This window comes from Hemitrygon akajei, chromosome 22 (genome assembly GCF_048418815.1).
Source record: "Hemitrygon akajei chromosome 22, sHemAka1.3, whole genome shotgun sequence".
NCBI classification, from domain to species: Eukaryota; Metazoa; Chordata; class Chondrichthyes; order Myliobatiformes; family Dasyatidae; genus Hemitrygon; species Hemitrygon akajei.
The window spans coordinates 65627209-65647600 of record NC_133145.1 but is presented as its reverse complement, the minus strand read 5'-3'; the positions used below and the strand labels follow the sequence as shown (position 1 = coordinate 65647600).

The 20392-nt window shown below is 41.3% G+C and overlaps 1 protein-coding gene across 1 annotated transcript in view; it reads left to right on the top strand.

Moving 5' to 3' along the window:
• The window catches only part of LOC140714841 ((E3-independent) E2 ubiquitin-conjugating enzyme UBE2O), a 163030-nt gene that overhangs the window by 128023 nt on the left and 14615 nt on the right, over positions 1–20392 (top strand). The window contains exons 12-14 of the mRNA XM_073026496.1: positions 1469–1600; positions 8431–8523; positions 19114–19780. Coding sequence (XP_072882597.1) covers positions 1469–1600; positions 8431–8523; positions 19114–19780 — 892 coding nt within the window. The remainder of the gene's footprint in view (positions 1–1468; positions 1601–8430; positions 8524–19113; positions 19781–20392) is intronic.

Here is a 20392-nt window from a genome sequence, read left to right as displayed (position 1 = left end):
TGGATATTGAATCAGTATTGGCATATTGAATTAATTTATTGAGTTTATTTAAATCTTACATCCATCCCACAACATGAAGGGGTAAAAATCTTTGCATTATGACTTCGTTGCAATGTACAGACATGAATTTATGTCTGATAACTTATAGAAAGAAGCTATCACATAGCCTTTTGATCCTGGCTTTAATACTGCAGCACTGTTTGCCATTCGGAAGCAGCAGAAACAGTTTATGGTTGGGGTGACTGGTGTTCCCAATGATATTCCAAACCTTCTCTCTGCACCTGCTGTTATAAATATCCTCAATGGAGGGGAGTTCACATCCACAGATGTGCTGGGCTGTTCATACCACTCTCTGCAGTGCCCAACAATCAAGGTGGCACTCCTGTAGAAGGTCTTGAGGATTTGGGGGCTCATGCTGAACTACTTCAGTCACCTGAAGTGAAAGAGTCACTGTGCTTTTTTTTGCCACACAGCCGAAGTGTACAGTCCAGGTGAGATCTTTGGTGATGTGTGTACTGAGGAACTTGAAACTACTCACCCTCTCAACTACAAAACTATTGATGTTGATCGGAGCAAGCCTATTTCCATTCCTTCTGTAATCCACAATCATCTCTTTTGACTTTTGGACAATGATAATAATAGGGACTTGAACCAAAATACCCTTGCCTCTGCAGGGGGATATCCTGCCTTCTCACTACCCTAATTCTTGTCATTTAGATCAACACTACCAGGACATTTCTTGCTTGAAGTGCTTGCTGGCAGCTCTTTTTCAGATGGGTTATTCAAATAAACCTCATTTATTAAATGACAACAGCTCAACTTTCTTAGAATTTTGCGAAGCTCTAGCATAACATCTAAAAATTTTGACAGGTTTCTATAGATATGTGATGGAAATCATATTGCGTGGTTGCATCACAGCCTGGCATGGAAAAGCCAATGCACTTGAATGAAGTATCCTATGAAAGGTAGTGGATAAAGCCTGGTCCATCATGGGTAAAGCCCTTCCCACCACTGAGCATATCTACGTGTCACTGGAAAGCAGCATCCGTCAGGGACCCTTACCTGTCAGGTCATGCTCTCTACCCACTGCTGCCATCAGGAAGGAGGTACAGGAGCCTCGGGTCCAACACTACCAGGTTATTACCCCTCAACTATCAGGCTCTTGAACCAGGAGATTCTTCACTCAACTTCACTTGCCCTTCACTGAACTGTTCCCACAAACTCTGGATGCTTTTGAGGACTCCACCTCATGTCTTGATATTTATTTATTGCTTATTTATTATTTTTTTCTTCTTTTTGTATTTGCATAGTTTTTTGTACATTGGTTGCCCTGTTGATGTGGTCTTTCATCAATTATATTATGGTTATTGGATTTGAGTATGCCTGCAAGAAAATGAATCTTATTGTTTTATATGGTGACATGTACTTTGATAATAAATTTACTTGAAGTTTGAACTTAAAATTGCAGGTGCTGGGCCATGAAGAAGATATTAGTGTTTATGATATTGCTGACCATCCGGATTTCCACTTCCGCATTACCGACATTGTGATTCGTATTGGGAATGTAGAAGAAGGCAGAGCTACGCATAAAGCTGATGAGGTACAGTAAAGGTGTACTTTTTCTTCCCCAGTGGCAGTTTTGTAGTAATTTTTAATTGACGTTCTTGCATTAGGGTTAAAATTGTAAGTGCATGTCCTGAGTAGCTGGTATCATTACAAGCCCCATTCTGTCCATATAGCAAACATTTGTCACACAGATAGAGGTTTGGATGCAGACAATAACATTTAAAATTAACATTTAGGACTCGTCTATTGTAGTCAACCTTGCTGCAGTGTCATTACTAAGAAGAGTGTTTTTATTGACATTTTAAATGGCAAAAAGAGTAAATTGAAATACTAAATTGTATGGTGTAGTGAGTATCCTATTTGAAAGGTTTTTTGATCTATCACTTTTTCTGCTGCCTCTGGTGTTCATTAGTCTGTCATCAGCATTGGCTACAGTGTCATGATACTGAACTTCCTAAATGCACATGCAAATTCAGAGCAGGAGTTGAGAACCTCACTGTCGCATCTGTCCGTCATTAAATGGTTCATGGGTCATCTAATTCCTCCTGTCCATCTGTTATTAAATAGATTCATGGCTGTTCCAATGCCTGTTGTTGATCTGCCATTAAACATGTTCATTGCTGATCCAATTCCTCTTTGTCAATCTGCAGAAACTAGTAATTCTTTCATTCAAGTATCTAACTCTGCCTTAAAGATATTTACAAGCTGTTACCACTACCTTTTGAGGAAGAGTGTTCCAAAGACTTACCTCATAATCTTTTCAGAGCAATAATCTTGTTTTATCTACGTTAAAGGGCAACCCATTTAATTTTAATTAGATATTAAGCTTCATATGAATAAATATATGAAGTAACATTTAAAATTCACTGGCTGAAAAACAAAATCAGGAGTTAAAAGTCTCTGGTGAAACTGTTGGAAAATGGTAATCATTGCATGTGGATAATGCTGTGTCCTTCACCTTTCACCAAGAGGTCCTGCTGGAAAAGAGGGATCAGTATTGCTGTGAATAATGCTGTCACCTTTCATTGTTATGCTTGAATGGGCATAGAGTAATACAGCATAGAAACAGAAACTTCCACCTAACTTGCACAGGCTGACCAATATGCCCATCTAAGCTAGTCCTATTTTGCCTGCTTTTGGCCCATATCCTTTTGAAGCTTTCCTTTGTAGGAACCTGCCTTCTGATCACAGAAAAGTACAGCACTAGCACAATGTCCATATCCCTCAATTCTCTGTGTAAGAACCTCTTTAACACTTCTATAATACTTGTGTCCACTATCACCCACTTTTCCTGTAATACCATGGGCTCTTTACTTGTTAAGCAGCCTCATGGTCAAAGGCCTTCTGAAAATCCAAGTGCACAACACCAACCAATTCTCTTTTTTTTTTAACCTGCTTGTTATTTCTTTGAAGAGTTCCAACAGATTTGCCAGGCAAGATTTCCCCTTAAGGAAATCATGCTGAGTACAGCCTAACCCTAAACCTAATGCAAGTAGCCCAAAACCACATTCTTAACAGTTGATTCTAACCATTTGGAACATCTTCCCAACCACTGGCCTATAATTTCCTTTCTTCTGCCTCAGTCTCTTGAAGAGTGGAGTGGCATTTGCAATTTTCCAGTCCTCTGGAACCATTTCAGAATGAATTCATTCTTAAATAATCATTACTAATGCCTCCACAATCTCTTCCGCCACTTCTTTCTGAACTGTTGGGTGTAGACCATCTGGTCCAAGTGACTTATCTACCTTAAGATCTTTCAGTTTCCCAAGAACTTCCTCCCTAGTAATGGCAAATTCACACACTTCTACCACCTGACACTCTTGAATTTCCTGCATACTGCTAGTAGCTTCCATAGTGAAGACTGATGCAAAATATTTATTCAGTTTGTCCATCAAACTTTTGGTATCCTCTTTAATGTTATTGGCTAGCTTTCCTTCATATTATATCTTATCCTTCTACATGAATTTTTTATTTGACTTCTGCTGGTTTTTAAAAGCTTTCCACTAATTTTTGCTGCATTATATGCTCTCTCTTTGGCTTTTATGTTGGCTTTGATTCCTTCTATCAGCTGTGGTTTTATCATGCTGCTCATTTGTCTTCTGAATTGCTCCCAGAAATTCCAGCCGTTGCAACTCTGCTGTCATCCCTGCTTTTGTTTCGTTCCAATCAGGTCTCCTCCCATGCCTCTGTAATTCTCTTTACTCCACTGTAATACTGATACATTTGACTTTAGCTTCTCCTTCTCAAATTGCAGGATGAGTTTGATCATATGATCGCTGGCCCTTAAAGGTTCCTTTACTTTAAGCTTTCTAATCAATTCCAATTCATTAGACAACACCCAATCCAGAATAGCTGATCCCTAGTGGACTCAACTATGAGCTGCTCTAAAAAGCCATCACACAGGCATTCTACATTTTCCCCTCTTGGGCATGACTATCATTGCCCATCTCCCATTGGCATTTTGACATGCATTTTCCATCTCCTGTTGTAATTTGTAAACCACATTTTAAACCACATTACTGTTATTACTGTTGGAAGGTCTGTATGTTAGTCCCATCAGGGTCTTTTTACCCTTGCAGTTTCTTAGCTCTTCCCACAACAATTCTGTTATGTCTCAAGATTTTATTTTATTTTTTTTTACCAACAGAGCCACCCCACCTCTTCTACCTTCCTGCCTATCCTTTCAATATGATGCGTCCTTTGACACTAAGTTCCCAGATTGTCTTGTTTCAGCCACAATTCATTGATGCCCACAATGCCATACCTGCCAATCTGTAATTGTGCTACAAGCTCATGTACCTTTCATGATAAACCTATGCCCTCAACTTTTTGATTTGCTATTTCTGAGGTGAGGAAATTCTGCATTCACCTTATCTATGCTTCTCATCATTGTATATGCCTCTAATAAGGTGTATTATTCTCAGTCTCTGAGAGTGAGGAGACTCTGTCTCCTATGTTCCAAAGAATGAAGTGCTAACTTGTCCAACTTCTCCAAACTCTTGTAAATGTTCTTTGCACTCTTTCCAGTTTAATAACTTTTCCTCAAAAGGGAGCTGAAAATGTACACAGTATTTTAGTGTGGCCTCAACATCTTCAACTGCAACATCCCAACTCTTATACTCAGTGATTGATGAAGGCTAGTATGCCAAAGGCAATCACTACCATGTCTACCTATGATTCCACTTTCAAGGAATCGTGAACAATATGCTTGTCCTAAAACACCTCCCATGGATTACTCTGTACTGAAAGTTCTAGCCTAGTCTGACAGCCAGAAAATGCCAATTATGATTTCCTCCACTCACAGTGCCTATAAAAAGTACTCCCCCTCCCCTTAGAAGTTCTCATGTTTTATTGATTTCCAGCATTGAATCACAGTGGATTTAATTTGGCTTTTACTAACACTGATCAACAGAAACTCTTTTGTGTCAAAATGAAAACAGATCTCTAGAAAGTGATCTAAATTAATTACAAATGTAAAACAAAATAATTGATTGCATAAGTATTCACCCCCTTTAATATAACACACCAAATTATCATTGGTGCAGCCAGTTGGTTTCAGAAGTCACATAATCAGTTAAATGGAGATCTCCTGTGTGCAGTAAAGGTGTTTCAATTGATTATAGTAAAAATGTACCTATATCTGGAAGTTTCATCTGCTGAAGAGTCAATATCCTGGTAAAAATCACACCATGAAGACAAAAGAACACTCCAAGTAACTCCTGTGAAACTGTTATTGAAAAACACAAGTCAGGAGATGGATTCAAGAAAAATTTCCAAGTCACTGAATATATCTCGGAGTACAGTTATGTCAATCATCAAGAAATGGAAAGAATATGGCACTGCTGTAAATCTGCCTCGAATAGGCCATCCTCAAAAACTGAGTGACCATGTAAGAAGGGGACTATTGAGGGAGACCACCACGAGACCTATGACAATTCTGGAGGAGTTACAGGCTTCAGTGGCTGAGGTGGGAGAGACTGTGCATACAACTGTTGCCCAGGTGCTTCACCAGTCACAGTTTTATGCAAGAGTGGCAAACAGAAAGCCACTGGTGGGGGGAAAAAAGCTCATGAAATCTCAAGCTAGAGTTTGCCAGAAAGCATGTAGGAAACTAAAGTCAGGTGGAAGATTCTATGGTCTGATGAAACCAAAATTAAGCTTTTTGGCCATCAGACTAAACACTGTTTGGCATAAGCCAAACACCGCATATCCTCAAAAACATACCATTCCTACTGTGAAGCATGATGGTGGCTGCGTCATGCTGTGAGGGTGCTTCACTGAAGCAGGCCCTGGAAGGCTTGTGAAGGTAGAGAGTAAAATGAATGCAGCAAAATACAGGGAATTCCTGGAGGAAAACCTGATGTAGTCTGCAAGAGAGCTGTGACTTGGGAGAAGTTTTCTTTTCCAACAAGACAATCACCTCAAGCATAAAGCCAAAGCTGCACAGGAATGGCTTAAAAACAATGAAGTTAATGTCCTAGAGTGGCCAAATTCCAAAACTTGTCAACAATTTACTAAAAATTAAAAACAAACATTGTGAGGCTGAAAAAGTATTTATCCTCTTTGCAATTATTATGCTAACTTTCCTCCAGTGCAGTCTACTGTATTACCTTACCAACTCAACCAATTTGTTGGAGAAAACTGGAGGATCATCTGTTTTCAATGAATTCATAAGAATAAATACCCCCCTTTCTGTAAGGTCCAACAGTATAGTAGTTTTTCAATAGACCAAACTAAAATGAAGACAGAAGAGCATTCAAGACAATTAAGGGAAATGATAGAGAGGCACAAATCTGAGGAAGGGTACAAGACCATCTCAAAAGCATTGAACATGCCTTGTAGTTCAAAAAGTTGAAAAATAGGAAACCATGGCCCCACTGCCAAGGTCAGACCAGCCCTCTAAACTTAGTCACCAGAGAAGAATGGGCATGTAAGAGAAGCTACTGTGAGGGCAACAATCACTCTGAGTAAGCTGGGGAAGTCGGTGGCTGCAACTGGAGATGAAGTTCATGGCTCCACTATTTATAAGGCCTTGGATAAAGAGGGTATTTATGGAAGAGTGGAAAGTAAGAACCCTGGCTTTAAAAAAAAGCATATCCTTGCCCGTAAAGATGTTGCAAAGCTTCACTTAGAAGATATTGTGAAGATATGGAAGAAAGCCTTGTGGTTGGATGAGACTGAAGTGGAAATTTTTGGCCTCAACACTAAGTGGTACATATGGCATAAATCTAATACAGTGCATCAGCCAGGTAACACCATCCCTACTGTAAAGTATGGCAGAGGTAGCACCATGCTATGGGATGCTTTTCAGCAGCAGGGACTGGAAATCTGGTCAGGATTGATGAGAAGATGAATGCTGCTAAATATTGATCCTAGATTGAAAATCTGTTAGCCTCTGCCGGAATGCTTAAACTTAAAGTTCACCTTTCAACTGAACAATGACCCCAAAGGACACTGCCAGAGCAACCATGGAGTGGCTTCAAATGAAGAAAGTTGGTGTCCTTGATTGTCCTTGAGTGGCCCAGTCAGAGATCTGAGTCTAACATGATTGTTATGATTCTTAACATCTCTGGCAAGACCTCTATGTTGTTGTCCATAGTCTCTCCACAAATGAAAGCACACTTGAGCAAGTTTGCTTGGAGGAATGGGCAGATCTTGCGCTACCACATTGTGCAAAGCTAATAGAAACGTATAAAGAGACTGCTAGCCATAATAGCTGTGAGTATTGAGCAAAGGAGGATGCATACCTTTGACTGCTGACTTCTCAGTTTTTGAATTTTTGATTTTTCATACTTTACACTTTTCCATTTTTTGCGCTGTACTGTGGGGGGGGGGAGGAGCATGTGATTCACAAATAAAAATTCTCAGTTAAATTGATCAAAATCCCTGATTGTAATACTCATTTATGTGAACAAAAGGTTGGGGGTTGGATACTTTTACAGGACACTGTAATTAAGGTTTCAGAAATTATCAAATCACCTAATCTTCACATTAACACATACGTGAGGTAGGCCCTCAGAATATTTTTGTTCTGAGGGGCATGGCTCTTTGGAACTTGTAAGAATGTTAATGTAAGTGGTCTTTGAGTATTTTTGAGGCCCTGGCAGTTATGAAAAAGTGGATGAAAAGTTATCAGAGTGAGAATGCAGAGTGGAGATAGCATTCATATCAGCCATAGTCCTACTGAGTGGTAAATCTGGCTTGAGGGATTTAGTGGCATACTCTCATTCCTAAATCATGTGTTTACATAAAGGTTGAAAGAACTTTTAAGGTCCATCAAAGTTGGTATTTGATAAGTGCAATTGTGATTATTGTATCCATATCTTTGGATCTCTTTGTACTTATGAAATGCAAAACTAGGGGACATAAGACAATTGGCAATGATCCAAAAGTAATTCAAGAAAGTTTCATGCAAAAACAAGGGTCAGAAATAGGCCACTCAGCCCTTTGAGCCTGCTCTTTCCCCAAGGCAATAACATAATGCAACATGGTTTCATTAGCCTATATCTGTAAAATACATCAGTGACTTGAAGATTATGGAATCAAAGAATAAATTAGAATTTATGTCCAAAGATCAGATCAACCAGGAGACTGAATAAATAGAAGAACAGACTGAAGAAGCCATTCAAGTCCACTTGTCCTCTGACTTCCTGCTAGATGTTGATGAAATTTGTGGTACATTTCCCTAAAGTGTACTGTTTTCAAAGAAATAAAAAGCATCTCAGTAATTGGCCAAAAGGAATTCAGAACGTTGGTTTTGTGGAGGGGTGCATTTCTTTTGCCTTGCTTTTTGAGAAATTAGATTTCATTCATTTGAAAAGGAAGAATTGTATATTACAGTTAAACAATACTCTTTTGCTTCAGGAGCCTTCTGTTGGTCAAGTATCTCGTGTTGATGTTTGTGGGAAGGTTGAAGTAGTCTGGGCAGATAATTCTAAATCCAGTATACTACCTCAGGTAAGAAGTTACCCATCAATGAAAGTTGTCCAAAGAACATTGGCACTGCTTCCAGCTTTGAAGGCAAATGTCGTTCTACTGCTTGCTTGAGGATATGTGATATGAATGAAAATTGTTTCCAACAATTAATGGGTTAAAATCATTTCTGTCTCCTAGATACTCTGCCAATGAATTTAAATCTAAGTTCTCACCGGAAGGAATAATTTTCTTCTGTACTGTATCTAAATCATTGTCTGGTATTGTGAATATTTCTTGAGCATCTTTTCTGAGACTAATTGTCCCAATTATGCTAATAAGACCATTAGACACAGGAACAGAATTAGGCCATTTAGCCAGCAGGATAAGCATTAGTGCATTAGGAATACAGAATCAAAAAGGGTAGCAAATACCGTACTCAAAATGTTATATCTCAATGCAGAGAGTATAAAAATTAAGATGGATGATTTTGTTGCACTATTATAGATTGTCAGGTATGATGTTGTGGCCATCACGCAATCGTGGCTGAAGGATGGTTATAGTTGGGAGCAGGACGTCTAAGGTTACATGTTGTATCAGAGGGATAGGAAGGTAGGTAGAGGGTGGTATGGCTCTGCTGGTAAAGAATAGCATCAAATCAGTAGGAAGATGTGACATAGGACTGGAAGATGTTAAATCCTTGTGGGTTGAGTTAAGAAACCGCAAGGGTAAACAGACCCTGATGGCAGTTATATACAGGCCTCCCAACAGCATCTGGGATTCAGACCACAGATTACAATAGAAAAGGCGTGTCAAAAGGGCAATGTGATGATAGTCGTGGGAGATTTCAACATGCAGGTTAATTGGAAAAATCAGTTTGGAAATGGATCTGAAGTTTATATGCCTACGAGAATGCTTTTTAGAGCAGTTTGCTGTTGAGCCTACTAGAGGATTAGCTATACTGGATTGGGTGTTATGTAATGAACCAGAGGTAATTAGGGAGCTTGACATAAAAGAACCCTTAGGAGGGAGTGATCACAATATGATTGAGTTGAACTGAAATTTGATAAGGAGAATGCAATGTCTGATGCAGCAATTATCTCAGTGGAGTAAAGGAAATTACAGTGGTATGAGAGAGGAGTTGGCCAAAGTAAATTGGAAGCAGATGCTGGCAGGGCTAACAGCAGAGCAGCAATGGCTTGAGTTTCTAGGCAAAATGAGAAAGGTGCAGTGTAGATGTATTCCAAAAATGAAGAAATACTCAAATGGCAAAATAGTACAACTGTAGCTGACAAGGGATCAAAGCTAATGTAAAAGCAAAAGAGAGGGCATATAACACAAAAGTTAGTGGGAAGATAGAGAATTGGAAAGCTTTTAAAACCTTGAGAGCAACTAAAAGAATCATTAGGAGGAAAAAGATGAATTATAAAAACAAGCTATCAAAAAACATCTGTGGATAGTAAAAGATTTCTTAAGTATGAAAAAAGTAAGATGAGAGTGGATATAGGACAGCTAGAAAATGAGGCTGGAGAAATAGTAACGGGGCCAAGGAGATGGTACGTTTGTAGATGAATTAAATGAGTATTTTGCATCAGTCTTAACTGTGGAAGACACTAACAGTGTGCCAGGTGTCGAAGGGTGTGAGAAATGAGAAGTGAGTGCAGTTACTATTACAAGAGAGAAGATGCTCAAAAAGCTGAAAGAACTAAGGGTTCTTTCACCCGGACCAGATGAACTGCACCCTAGGGTCTGAAAGAGGTAGCGGTAGAGATTGTGGAGGCATTAGTATGATCTTTAAGAAATCATTGGACTCTGCCATGGTGCCAGAGGACTGGAAAAATGCAAGTGTCACTCCACTCTTTAAGAAAGGAGGAAGGCAGCAGAAAGGAAATTATAGACCAGTTAGCCCAACCTCGGTGGTTGGGAAGATGTTTGAGTCAATAGTTAAGGATGAGGTTATGGAGTACTTGGTGACACGGGATAAGATAGGACAAAGTCAGTATGGTTTCCTTAAAGGAAAATCTTGCCTGAAGAATCTTTTGGAATTCTTTGAGATTACAAGCAGGTTAGATAAAGGGGATGCAGTGGATGTTGTGTATTTGGACTTTTCAGAAGGCCTTTGACAAGGTGCCACACGTGAGGCTGCTTACCAAGTTAAGAGCCCATGGCATTACAGGAAAGTTACTGGCATGGTTAGAGCATTGGCTGATTGGTAGAAGGCAGCGAGTGGGAATAAAAGGATCCTTTTCTGGTTAGCAGCCAGTGACTAGTGATGTTCCACAGGGGTCGGTGTTGAGATTGCTTCTTTTTAGGCTGTATATCACTTGGATGATGGAATAGATAGCTTTGTTGCCAAGTTTGCACATGATATGAAAATTGGTGGTGGGGGAGCTAGTGTTGAGGAAACAGGTAGGCTGTGGAAAGACTTTGATTAGGAGAATGGGCAAGAGAGTGGCAAATGAAATACAATGTTGGAAAATGCATGGTCATGCTGTTTGGTAGTAGAGATAAATTTGCAGACTATATCCTAAACGGGGAGAAAATATGAGATGCAAAGAACTTGGGAGTCCTTGTGCAGAACACCTTAAAGGTTAACTTGTTAGTAGAGTCAGTGGCAAGGAAACCAAATGTAATGTTGGCATTCATTTCAAGAGGTCTAGAATACAAGAGCAGGGTTGTAATGCTAGAGGCTTTATAAGGAACCTGGTGAGGTCTTGCCTTGAGTATTGTGAACAGTTTTGAGCCCCTCATCTTAGAAAAGATGTGCTAGCATTAGAGAGGGTTCAGAGGAGGTTTATAAGGATGATTCCAGGAATGAAAGGATTATCATATGAGGAATGTTTGATAGCTCTGGATCTGTACTTGCTCTAATTTAGAAGAATGAGGGGGTGATCTCAATGAAACTTTTCGAATGTTGAAAGACCTAGACAGAGTAGATGTGGAAAGGATGTTTCCCATGGTGGGGGAGTCTAGGACAAGAGGGCACAACCCCAGGATAGAGGGATATCCATTTAAAACAGATGCAGAGAAATTTTTTTAGCCGAAGGGTGGTGAATTGGTGGAGTTAATTACCACAGGCAGCTGTGGAGGCCACAGGGTGTATTTAAGGCAGAGCTTGATAGGTTCTTGATTAGGCACAACATCAGAGGTTACGGGGAGAAAGCCGTGGTGTAGGGCTGAAGAGGAGGGAAAAAGGATCAGCCGTGATTGAAAGGCAGAGCAGGCTCGATGGGCCAACTGGCCTAATTCTGTTCCTATGTCTTTTGGTCTTATATTTTGATGGGAGCTGGTGAGTAATATTTGCGCAATAATTTTATTGATTAAGGTAGATGTACTTTAATCAAGGAAAAAATGAGCAAAGAAGTGATAGGTATGAGGACATGCTATTTATAATTGAACTGTTAATTAAATGCGAAATGAAAAGCTAGTGTCAGGAACATAACTGGGGAGATCTACCAAACTGTGCAAAATCCAAAGTTCACTGACTTACTCCAGGGTGGAGAATCTTGACGTGATCTCTAGATGACTGCATACCCAAATATATATAAAAAGAGCCAAATCGCAAGGATGAGAGTAACGTCTCAGTCATATATTTGACAAAATGCGCCACTAAGGAGCCCTAATAGAATTGAAGTTGGTGGGAATTAAGGGTGGCAAATCTCCAGAAGTTGGAGTCATACCAGTTTAAAAGACAATGATATCCTCTTGGTAGTCAACCTTCCTATTCTCGGCATAAATCATCAACTGCTTCATTGTGACCTACCTTCCATTGTAAAATCAGAAGTGAAGATGTTTATTGCCTAATGTTCAATTCCATATTCAATAAATGAAGCAGTCATTAGCCAGCTTGTTACAAATACAGCACGGAACAGGCCCTTCCAGCCCTTTGAGCTGCACTGCCTAACTACTCTCGACTTAACCCTAGCCTAATAGGGCAATTTACAATGACTAATTAACCTACTAGCCAGTACATCTTTGGACTTTGGGAGGAAACCAGAGAAAACACACCCATTCCATGGGGAGAACGTACATGACTCCTTTCAGATGACGATAGAATTGAACTAAATTCAGAATACCCCGAGTTGTAATAATATCTCGCTGTCTGCCACACTACTGTGGCGCTTCACGACACTTTACCTAAATGTATAAAGACCAAAACAGCTTTCAGGCATGGATTGATAAACGGCAAGTTGCATCCAGCCCACAAAAACCTCAGTTTGCCTAACCATATTCCTTTGATATTTTATAACATTAGCACCAATAGGTTTGCCACTATTAACATCCTGTGGAGGTGATGGAACTGGGCTCGACACTAAACAAACCAAGCTTGGCCAGGTACCAACCCTTTTCACTATCTATACTGATCCCATTAAGATCTCTATCCTTCTGTACTTTATCTATTCCAGTACCCATCTAAATAGTGTAATAATGTCTTGAATGCAATGGTGCTTTGTTCAGGGTGTCAGATGTGGGAATCCTGGGAGACCTCCAGCCTCCCTGATGGCCACATCTGCACCAGGTGCACCGAGATGCAGCTCCTCAGAGACCATGTTAGGGATCTGGAGCTGCAGCTTGATGACCCACTGCTTATTAGGGAAAGTGAAGAGGTGATAGACGGGAGCTACAGGGAGGTAGGCATCCCTAGGCTACAGGGGTCAGAAAACTGGGTGACTGTCAGGAGAGGGAAGGGAAATGCCTGGATAGTGGAGAGCACCCCTTTGGCTGCCCCCCTCAGCAACAAGTATATAGTTTTGGATGCTGTTGAGGGGGATGACCTGACAGGGGAAGGTCACGGTGACCGGGTCTCTAGCACTGAGCCTGGCACTGTTGTGAAGGAGGGAGAAGAGGAATGTGGTAGTCATAGGGGATTCCATAGTCAGGGGAACAAACAGGAGATTCTGTGAGCCTGATAGAGATATCTGCATGGTGTGTTGCCTCCCAGGTGCCAGGGTATGGGATGTCTCGGATCAGGTCCAGAATATTCTGAAGGAAGAGGGCGAGCAGCCAGCTGTCTTGGTACGTGTTGGTACCAATGATATAGATAGGAAAAGGGAGGAGGTCCTGAAGAGAGATTTCTGGGAGTTAGGAAGGAAGCTGAGAAGCAGGACCTCCAGAGTAGTAATCTCAGGATTGCTACCTGTGCCATGTGCTAGCGAGGGCAAGAATAGTAAGATCAGGCAGATGATTGCGTGGCTGAGAGTCTGGTGCAGGGGGCGGGGCTTCAGATTCTTGGATCATTGGGAGCTCTTCTGGGGGAAGTATGACCTATTCAAAAAGGACGGGTTACGCCTGAACCCGAAGGGGACCAATATCCTGGCAGGAAGGTTTAATAGAGCTGATGGGGAGGGTTTAAACTAATTTGGCAGGGGATGGGAACTGGAATGATAGAGTGGAGGAGGGGTAAAACAGAAATAAATCTAAGTGAGCAGTAAAGATGTCAGAAAGGACAGGCAGGTGATGGGGCAAATTTGCAGCGATTGGGATGAGTTGCAGTGCAATCAAAGCAAAAAGTACCAGATACTGGACTTAAGGTGTTATACTTAAATGCACGCAGCATAAGGAATAAGGTGGATGATCTTGTCATATAGCTACAGATTGGCAGGTATGATGTGGCCATCACTGAGACGTGGCTAAAGGATGCATGTCTCTGGGAGCTGAACATCCAAGGATACACGATGTATCGGAAGGATAGGCAGGTAGGCAGAGGGGGTGGCATGGCTTTATTGGTAAGAAATGATATTAAATCATTAGAAAGAGGTGACATTGGATTGGAAGGTGCAGAATCTTTATGGGTTGAGCTAAGAAATCCCAGGGGTAATGGGGTTCCTAATGGCAGTTATATACAGGCCTCCTAACAACTGCAGTGATGTTGCCTACAAATTACCATATAACCATATAACAATCACAGCACGGAAACAGGCCATTCCGGCCCTCCTAGTCCGTGCCGAACTCTTAATCTCACCTAGTCCCACCTACCCGCACTCAGCCCATAACCCTCCACTCCTTTCCTATCCATATACCTATCCAATTTTACCTTAAATGACACAACTGAACTGGCCTCTACTACTTCTACAGGAAGCTCATTCCACACAGCTATCACTCTCTGAGTAAAGAAATACCCCCTCGTGTTTCCCTTAAACTTTTGCCCCCTAACTCTCAAATCATGTCCTCTCGTTTGAATCTCCCCTACTCTCAATGGAAACAGCCTATTCACGTCAACTCTATCTATCCCTCTCAACATTTTAAATACCTCGATCAAATCCCCCCTCAACCTTCTACGCTCCAATGAATAGAGACCTAACTTGTTCAACCTTTCTCTGTAACTTAAGTGCTGAAACCCAGGTAACATCCTAGTAAATCGTCTCTGCACTCTCTCTAATTTATTGATATCTTTCCTATAATTCGGTGACCAGAACTGTACACAATATTCCAAATTTGGCCTTACCAATGCCTTGTACAATTTTAACATTACATCCCAACTTCTGTACTCAATGCTCTGATTTATAAAGGCCAGCGTTCCAAAAGCCTTCTTCACCACCCTATCTACATGAGACTCCACCTTCAGGGAACTATGCACTGTTATTCCTAGATCTCTCTGTTCCACTGCATTCCTCAATGCCCTACCATTTACCCTGTATGTTCTATTTGGATTATTCCTGCCAAAATGTAGAACCTCACACTTCTCAGCATTAAACTCCATCTGCCAACGTTCAGCCCATTCTTCTAACCGGCATAAATCTCCCTGCAAGCTTTGAAAACCCACCTCATTATCCACAACACCTCCTACCTTAGTATCATCAGCATACTTACTAATCCAATTTACCACCCCATCATCCAGATCATTTATGTATATTACAAACAACATTGGGCCCAAAACAGATCCCTGAGGCACCCCGCTAGTCACCGGCCTCCATCCCGATAAACAATTATCCACCACTACAACAGGAAATAGAAAAGGCTTGCCAGAAGGGCAGTGTTATGATAATTGTGGGGGATTTAAAATGCGAGTGGATTAGGAAAATCAGGTCGGCACTGGATTTCAAGAGAGAGAATTTGTAGAATGTCTACGAGATGGCTTTTTAGAACAGCTTGTTGTTGAGCCCACTAGGGGATGGGCTGTACTGGATTGGGTATTGTGTATTGAACCAGAGGTGATTAGAGAGGTAGAGATGAAGGAACCCATAGGAGGCAATGATCAAACATGATTGAGTTCACTGTGAAATTTGAGAAAGAGAAGCTGAAATCCAATGTGTCGGTATTTCAGTGGAGTAAAGGAAATTACAGTGGCATGAGAGAGGAACTGGCCAGAGTTGACTGGAAAGGGACACTAGCGGGAAGGACAGCAGAGCAGCAGTGGCTGGAGTTTATGCGAGAATTGAGAAAGGTGCAAGACAGGTATATTCCAAAAAAGAAATTTTCGAATGGAAAAAGGATGCAACTGTGGCTGACAGGAGAAGTCAAAGCCAAAGTAAAAGCAAAGGAGAGGGCATACAAGAAAGCAAAAATTAGTGAGAAGACAGAGGATTGGGAAGTTTTTAAAAGCTTACAAAAGGAAACTAAGAAGGTCATTAAGAGGGAAAAGATGAACTATGAAAGGAAGCTAGCAAATGATATCAAAGAGGATACTAAAAGCTTTTTCAAGTATATAGAGTAAAAAACAGGTGAAAGTAGATATAGGACTGATAGAAAATGATGCTGGAGAAATTGTAATGGGAGATAAGGAGATGGCAGAGGAACTGAATGAGTATTTTGCATCAGTCTTCACTGAGGAAGACATCAGCAGTATACTGGACACTCAAGGGTGTCAGGGAAGAGAAGTGTGCACAGTTACAATTATGACAGAGAAAATACTCAGGAAGCTGAATAGCCTAAGGGTAGATAAATCTCCTGGACCAGATGGAATGCACCCTCGTGTTCTGAAGGAAGTAACTGCGGAGATTGCGGAGGCATTAGCAATGATCTTTCAGAAGTCAATAGATTCTGGCATGGTTCCGGAGAACTGGAAGATTGCAAATGTCACTCCGCTATTTAAGAAGGGGGAAAAGAAGCAAAAAGGAAATTATAGACCTGCTGGCTTGACATCGGTGGTTGGGAAGTTGTTGGAGTCGATTGTCAAGGATGAGGTTACGGAGTACCTGGAGGCATATGACAAGATAGGCTGAACTCAGCATGGTTTCCTTAAAGGAAAGTCCTGCCTGACAAGCCTATTGCAATTTTTTGAGGAAGTTGCAAGTAGGCTACACAAGGGAGAGGTAGTGGATGTTGTGTATTTGGATTTTCATAAGGCCTTTGACAAGGTGCCGCACATGAGGCTGCTAAACAAGATAAGAGCTCATGGAATTATGGGAAAGTTATATACATGGATAGAGCATTGGCTGATTGGCAGGAAACAGAGAGTGGGAATAAAGGGATCCCATTCTGGTTGGCTGCCAGTTACCAGTGGTGTTCCACAGAGTTCCGTGTTGGGGCCACTTCTTTTTACGTTGTATATCAATGATTTGGATTATGGAATAGATGGCTTTGTGGCTAAGTTTGCTGATGATACAAAGATAGGTGGAGGGGCCGGTAGCGCTGAGGAAAGAGAGTCTGCAGAGAGACTTGGATAGATTGGGAGAATGGGCAAAGAAGTGGCAAGTGGAATACAATGTTGGAAAGTGTATGGTCATGCACTTTGGTGGAAGAATTAGACAGACTATTATTTAAATGGGGAGAGAATTCAAAGTTCTGAGATGCAACAGGACTTGTGAGTCTTTGTGCAGGATACCCTTAAGGTTAACCTCAAGGGTGAAGAAGGCGAATGCAATGTTGGCATTCATTTCTAGAGGAATAGAATATAAGAGCAGGGATGTGATGTTGAAGCTCTATAAGGCACTGGTAAGACCTCACTTGGAGTATTGTGTGCAGTTTTGGGCTCCTTATTTGAAAAAGGATGTGCTGACGTTGGAGAGGGTTCAGAGAAGATTCACTAGAATGATTCCGGGAATTAGAAGGTTAACATACGAGGAACGTTTGACCGTTCTTGGACTGTATTCCTTGGAGTTTAGAAGAATGAGGGGGGTACCTCATAGAAACAATTCGAAAGTTAAAAGGCATGGACAGAGTGGATGTGGCAAAGTTGTTTCCCATGGTTGGAGATTCTAGTATGAGAGAGTATGGCTTAAGGATTGAAGGGTGCCCATTCAGAACAGAGATGTGAAGAATTTTTTTAGCCAGAGGGTGGTGAATCTGTGGGATTTGTTGCCATGGGCGTCAGTGGAGGCCAAGTCATTGGATGTATTTAAGGCAGAGATTGATAGGTATTGAGTAGCCAGGGCATCAAAAGGTTATGGTGAGATGGCAGGGGAGTGGGACTAAATGGGAGAATGGATCAGCTCATGATAAAATGGCGGAGCAGACTCGATGGGCCGAATGGCAGGCTTCTGCTCCTTTTGTCTTATGGTCTTATGTATAGAGCTCCACCAGCTCCTTTGGTAGTGTTCCATATTTTGTACTTTCCTCTTAAACCACTTTAAAACTCCTTCCTCTCACCTTTTTGATGCTCCTGCCATGGGAAAATTATTCTGATCTACACTATATTTGCCCCTTAATATACCTCTATTAGGGTGTCTCTTAGGTTTCTCACCAGGGAAAACATCCAGATATGCTCCCCATATCTAACTACCTCAATCCAGATAATAGCCCAATGAATCACCTCTGCACTTCCAGCATACCACACCCTTCCCATCTTCCCCAATTCAGACAACAGCCAAGTGAATCACCTCTGCACTTCTTCCAGCATACCACACCCTTCCCAAAGTGTGGCGACCAGAAATGCACAAAATACCTCAAGTATATTCTAACCAGAATCTTGTAAATTTGCAACATAGCACCAACTTTTGTATTCTATGCCAGACCTATGAAGATAAGCATGCTAACTGCCTACAATACGCTTTCCATTTGTTGCTCCTTTCGGGGAACAGTGGATTTCAACTCCAGTGTTCTTTTCCTTGGTGCTTTACCATTTACTGTATGTGTCCTAACCCTGTGACTTCCCAAAGTTATCTGTCAATGCTCTGCCCAACCTTCCATTAGAGCTTACTGTAGCCTTGAGCAACTGTTTTTGCAATGCACAACATCAATTTTCATGTCAATGATCTTTAATGTAGTACCTCATCCAGAGTCCTCTGTACCAACATGTAACTTCTGTTTCTTGGTGGTGAGGCAATGGTATGTGGCTAGATTGGGCTGTGATTTGTAAAAAAAAAGTTAGGATTGATTAGGGGCAAACTGTTCGCACCCCAGTCAGAATCAGGCTTATTACCACTAACATATGGTGTGAATTTTGATGTTTTGCAGCAACAGTACAGTGCAAGACATAACAAAATTAAATAGTGCCAAAAAATAAGGTGGTGTTCATCTACTGTTCAGAAATCTGGCAGAGTGAAAGAAACTGTTCCTAAAATGTGTGAGTCTTCAGGCTCCTGTACAACCTCTCCGTTGATAATAACGTGAAGAGGCCATGTCCCAAATGGTGAGGTCTTTAATAATAGATGCCACCTTCTCGAGGCAGTGCCTTTATTGTCTGTCCTAACATAAATTATGTAGTTTAACAAATCAGATTGTTTTTTCAATAACTTGTTTTTTTTTTTAATATAGCACTTATATAACGTTGAGTCTGACATTGAAGAATCTGACCTGGACTCTCTGGATGGTACCTCTTCTGGGGCAACTTCAGATGAATGGGAAGATGAAAGTGATAGCTGGGAAACGGATGATGGTTTGACTGAGGATGAGAATGCAAAGGGGAGTGAGGCACTTGAAGTTGGAATAGAGGTGGCAACACCGCTGGAAGAAAGCAAGAGTGAGGTAGAACAAGCACAGGGAGCTGGTGCAGCATCAAGTAGTTCTAATTCTGATAAAACTGGAAAGGATGGATCTCCCAAAGGCTTTCATGAGATAAAGGAAGCAATCAAAATTTTGGAAAGTTTAAAGAATATGACGGTTGAGCAGTTGTTGACAGGCTCTGCTACTTCCCCAACAATAGAACCAGAAAAGCAAACTAAGGAGAAGAAGTTTCGAGATGATATCAAGAAGCTGCAGGAAACCCTTCAGAAGACTCTTGACAATGTAGCCATAGTGGAGGAAGAGAAGATGGAAGCTGTTGCAGAAACTGAAAGCAAAGAAGAAAAAATTGACTTGCCAGTTCCCGTGAGGTCTGAGTGGACAAGTGATACGCCTGTGCTTTGCCAGCAGAGCAGCAAACCTGGAGTTACATTCACAAGCGCAAAAGGGGAAGTCTTCTCTGTTCTCGAGTCAGTACCAGGTAAAATCTCCAAATTTCAAAGCTCCAGGATGCTTTCCTTGCTCCAAGGAAACCTATCCGCCAATTACTAAAATACAATTACTGTATTGGTTTAATGTAGCTGAAGCAACAACTGTAGCTATGCAGTGTTCCATTATAGAAAATGGCTACGGTTTTAAGACTGGACCTCGGCTCATCTTCTGTGCTGTTCTGTCCTTAGCACAAAAGGCAATTCTTTTAACATGGACAAGGAGCATGGCAGATTCTTAAACAGTATTAAACCATAAAGGGTTAAATTGAGGAAACTTAACATGAGGTTGGTTTGCTAGTAGTTTAGAGGATAGATTGGTGATCTGATGGGACAAATTGTTTCCTTCCATGGTGATGTGTGCAGTGGTGGAGGGGTTATGGTAGAACGAAGCTTGCCAGGGAGTGTTGTTCCATGTGGAGGGTGGAGAATCTGTAGATGCTTGTGTAACACTCAGCTCTATCAACCCATGTTCGTCGAGGGGAAACCACCGTCTGTCCACCAAACTGTGTCTCACGTTTGTGTAGATGCTGTGTATGCCCCTGGCACAAACCCACAACGTAAAATATCAGTCAGTGCACAATGTACATTTAAACAATTCACTT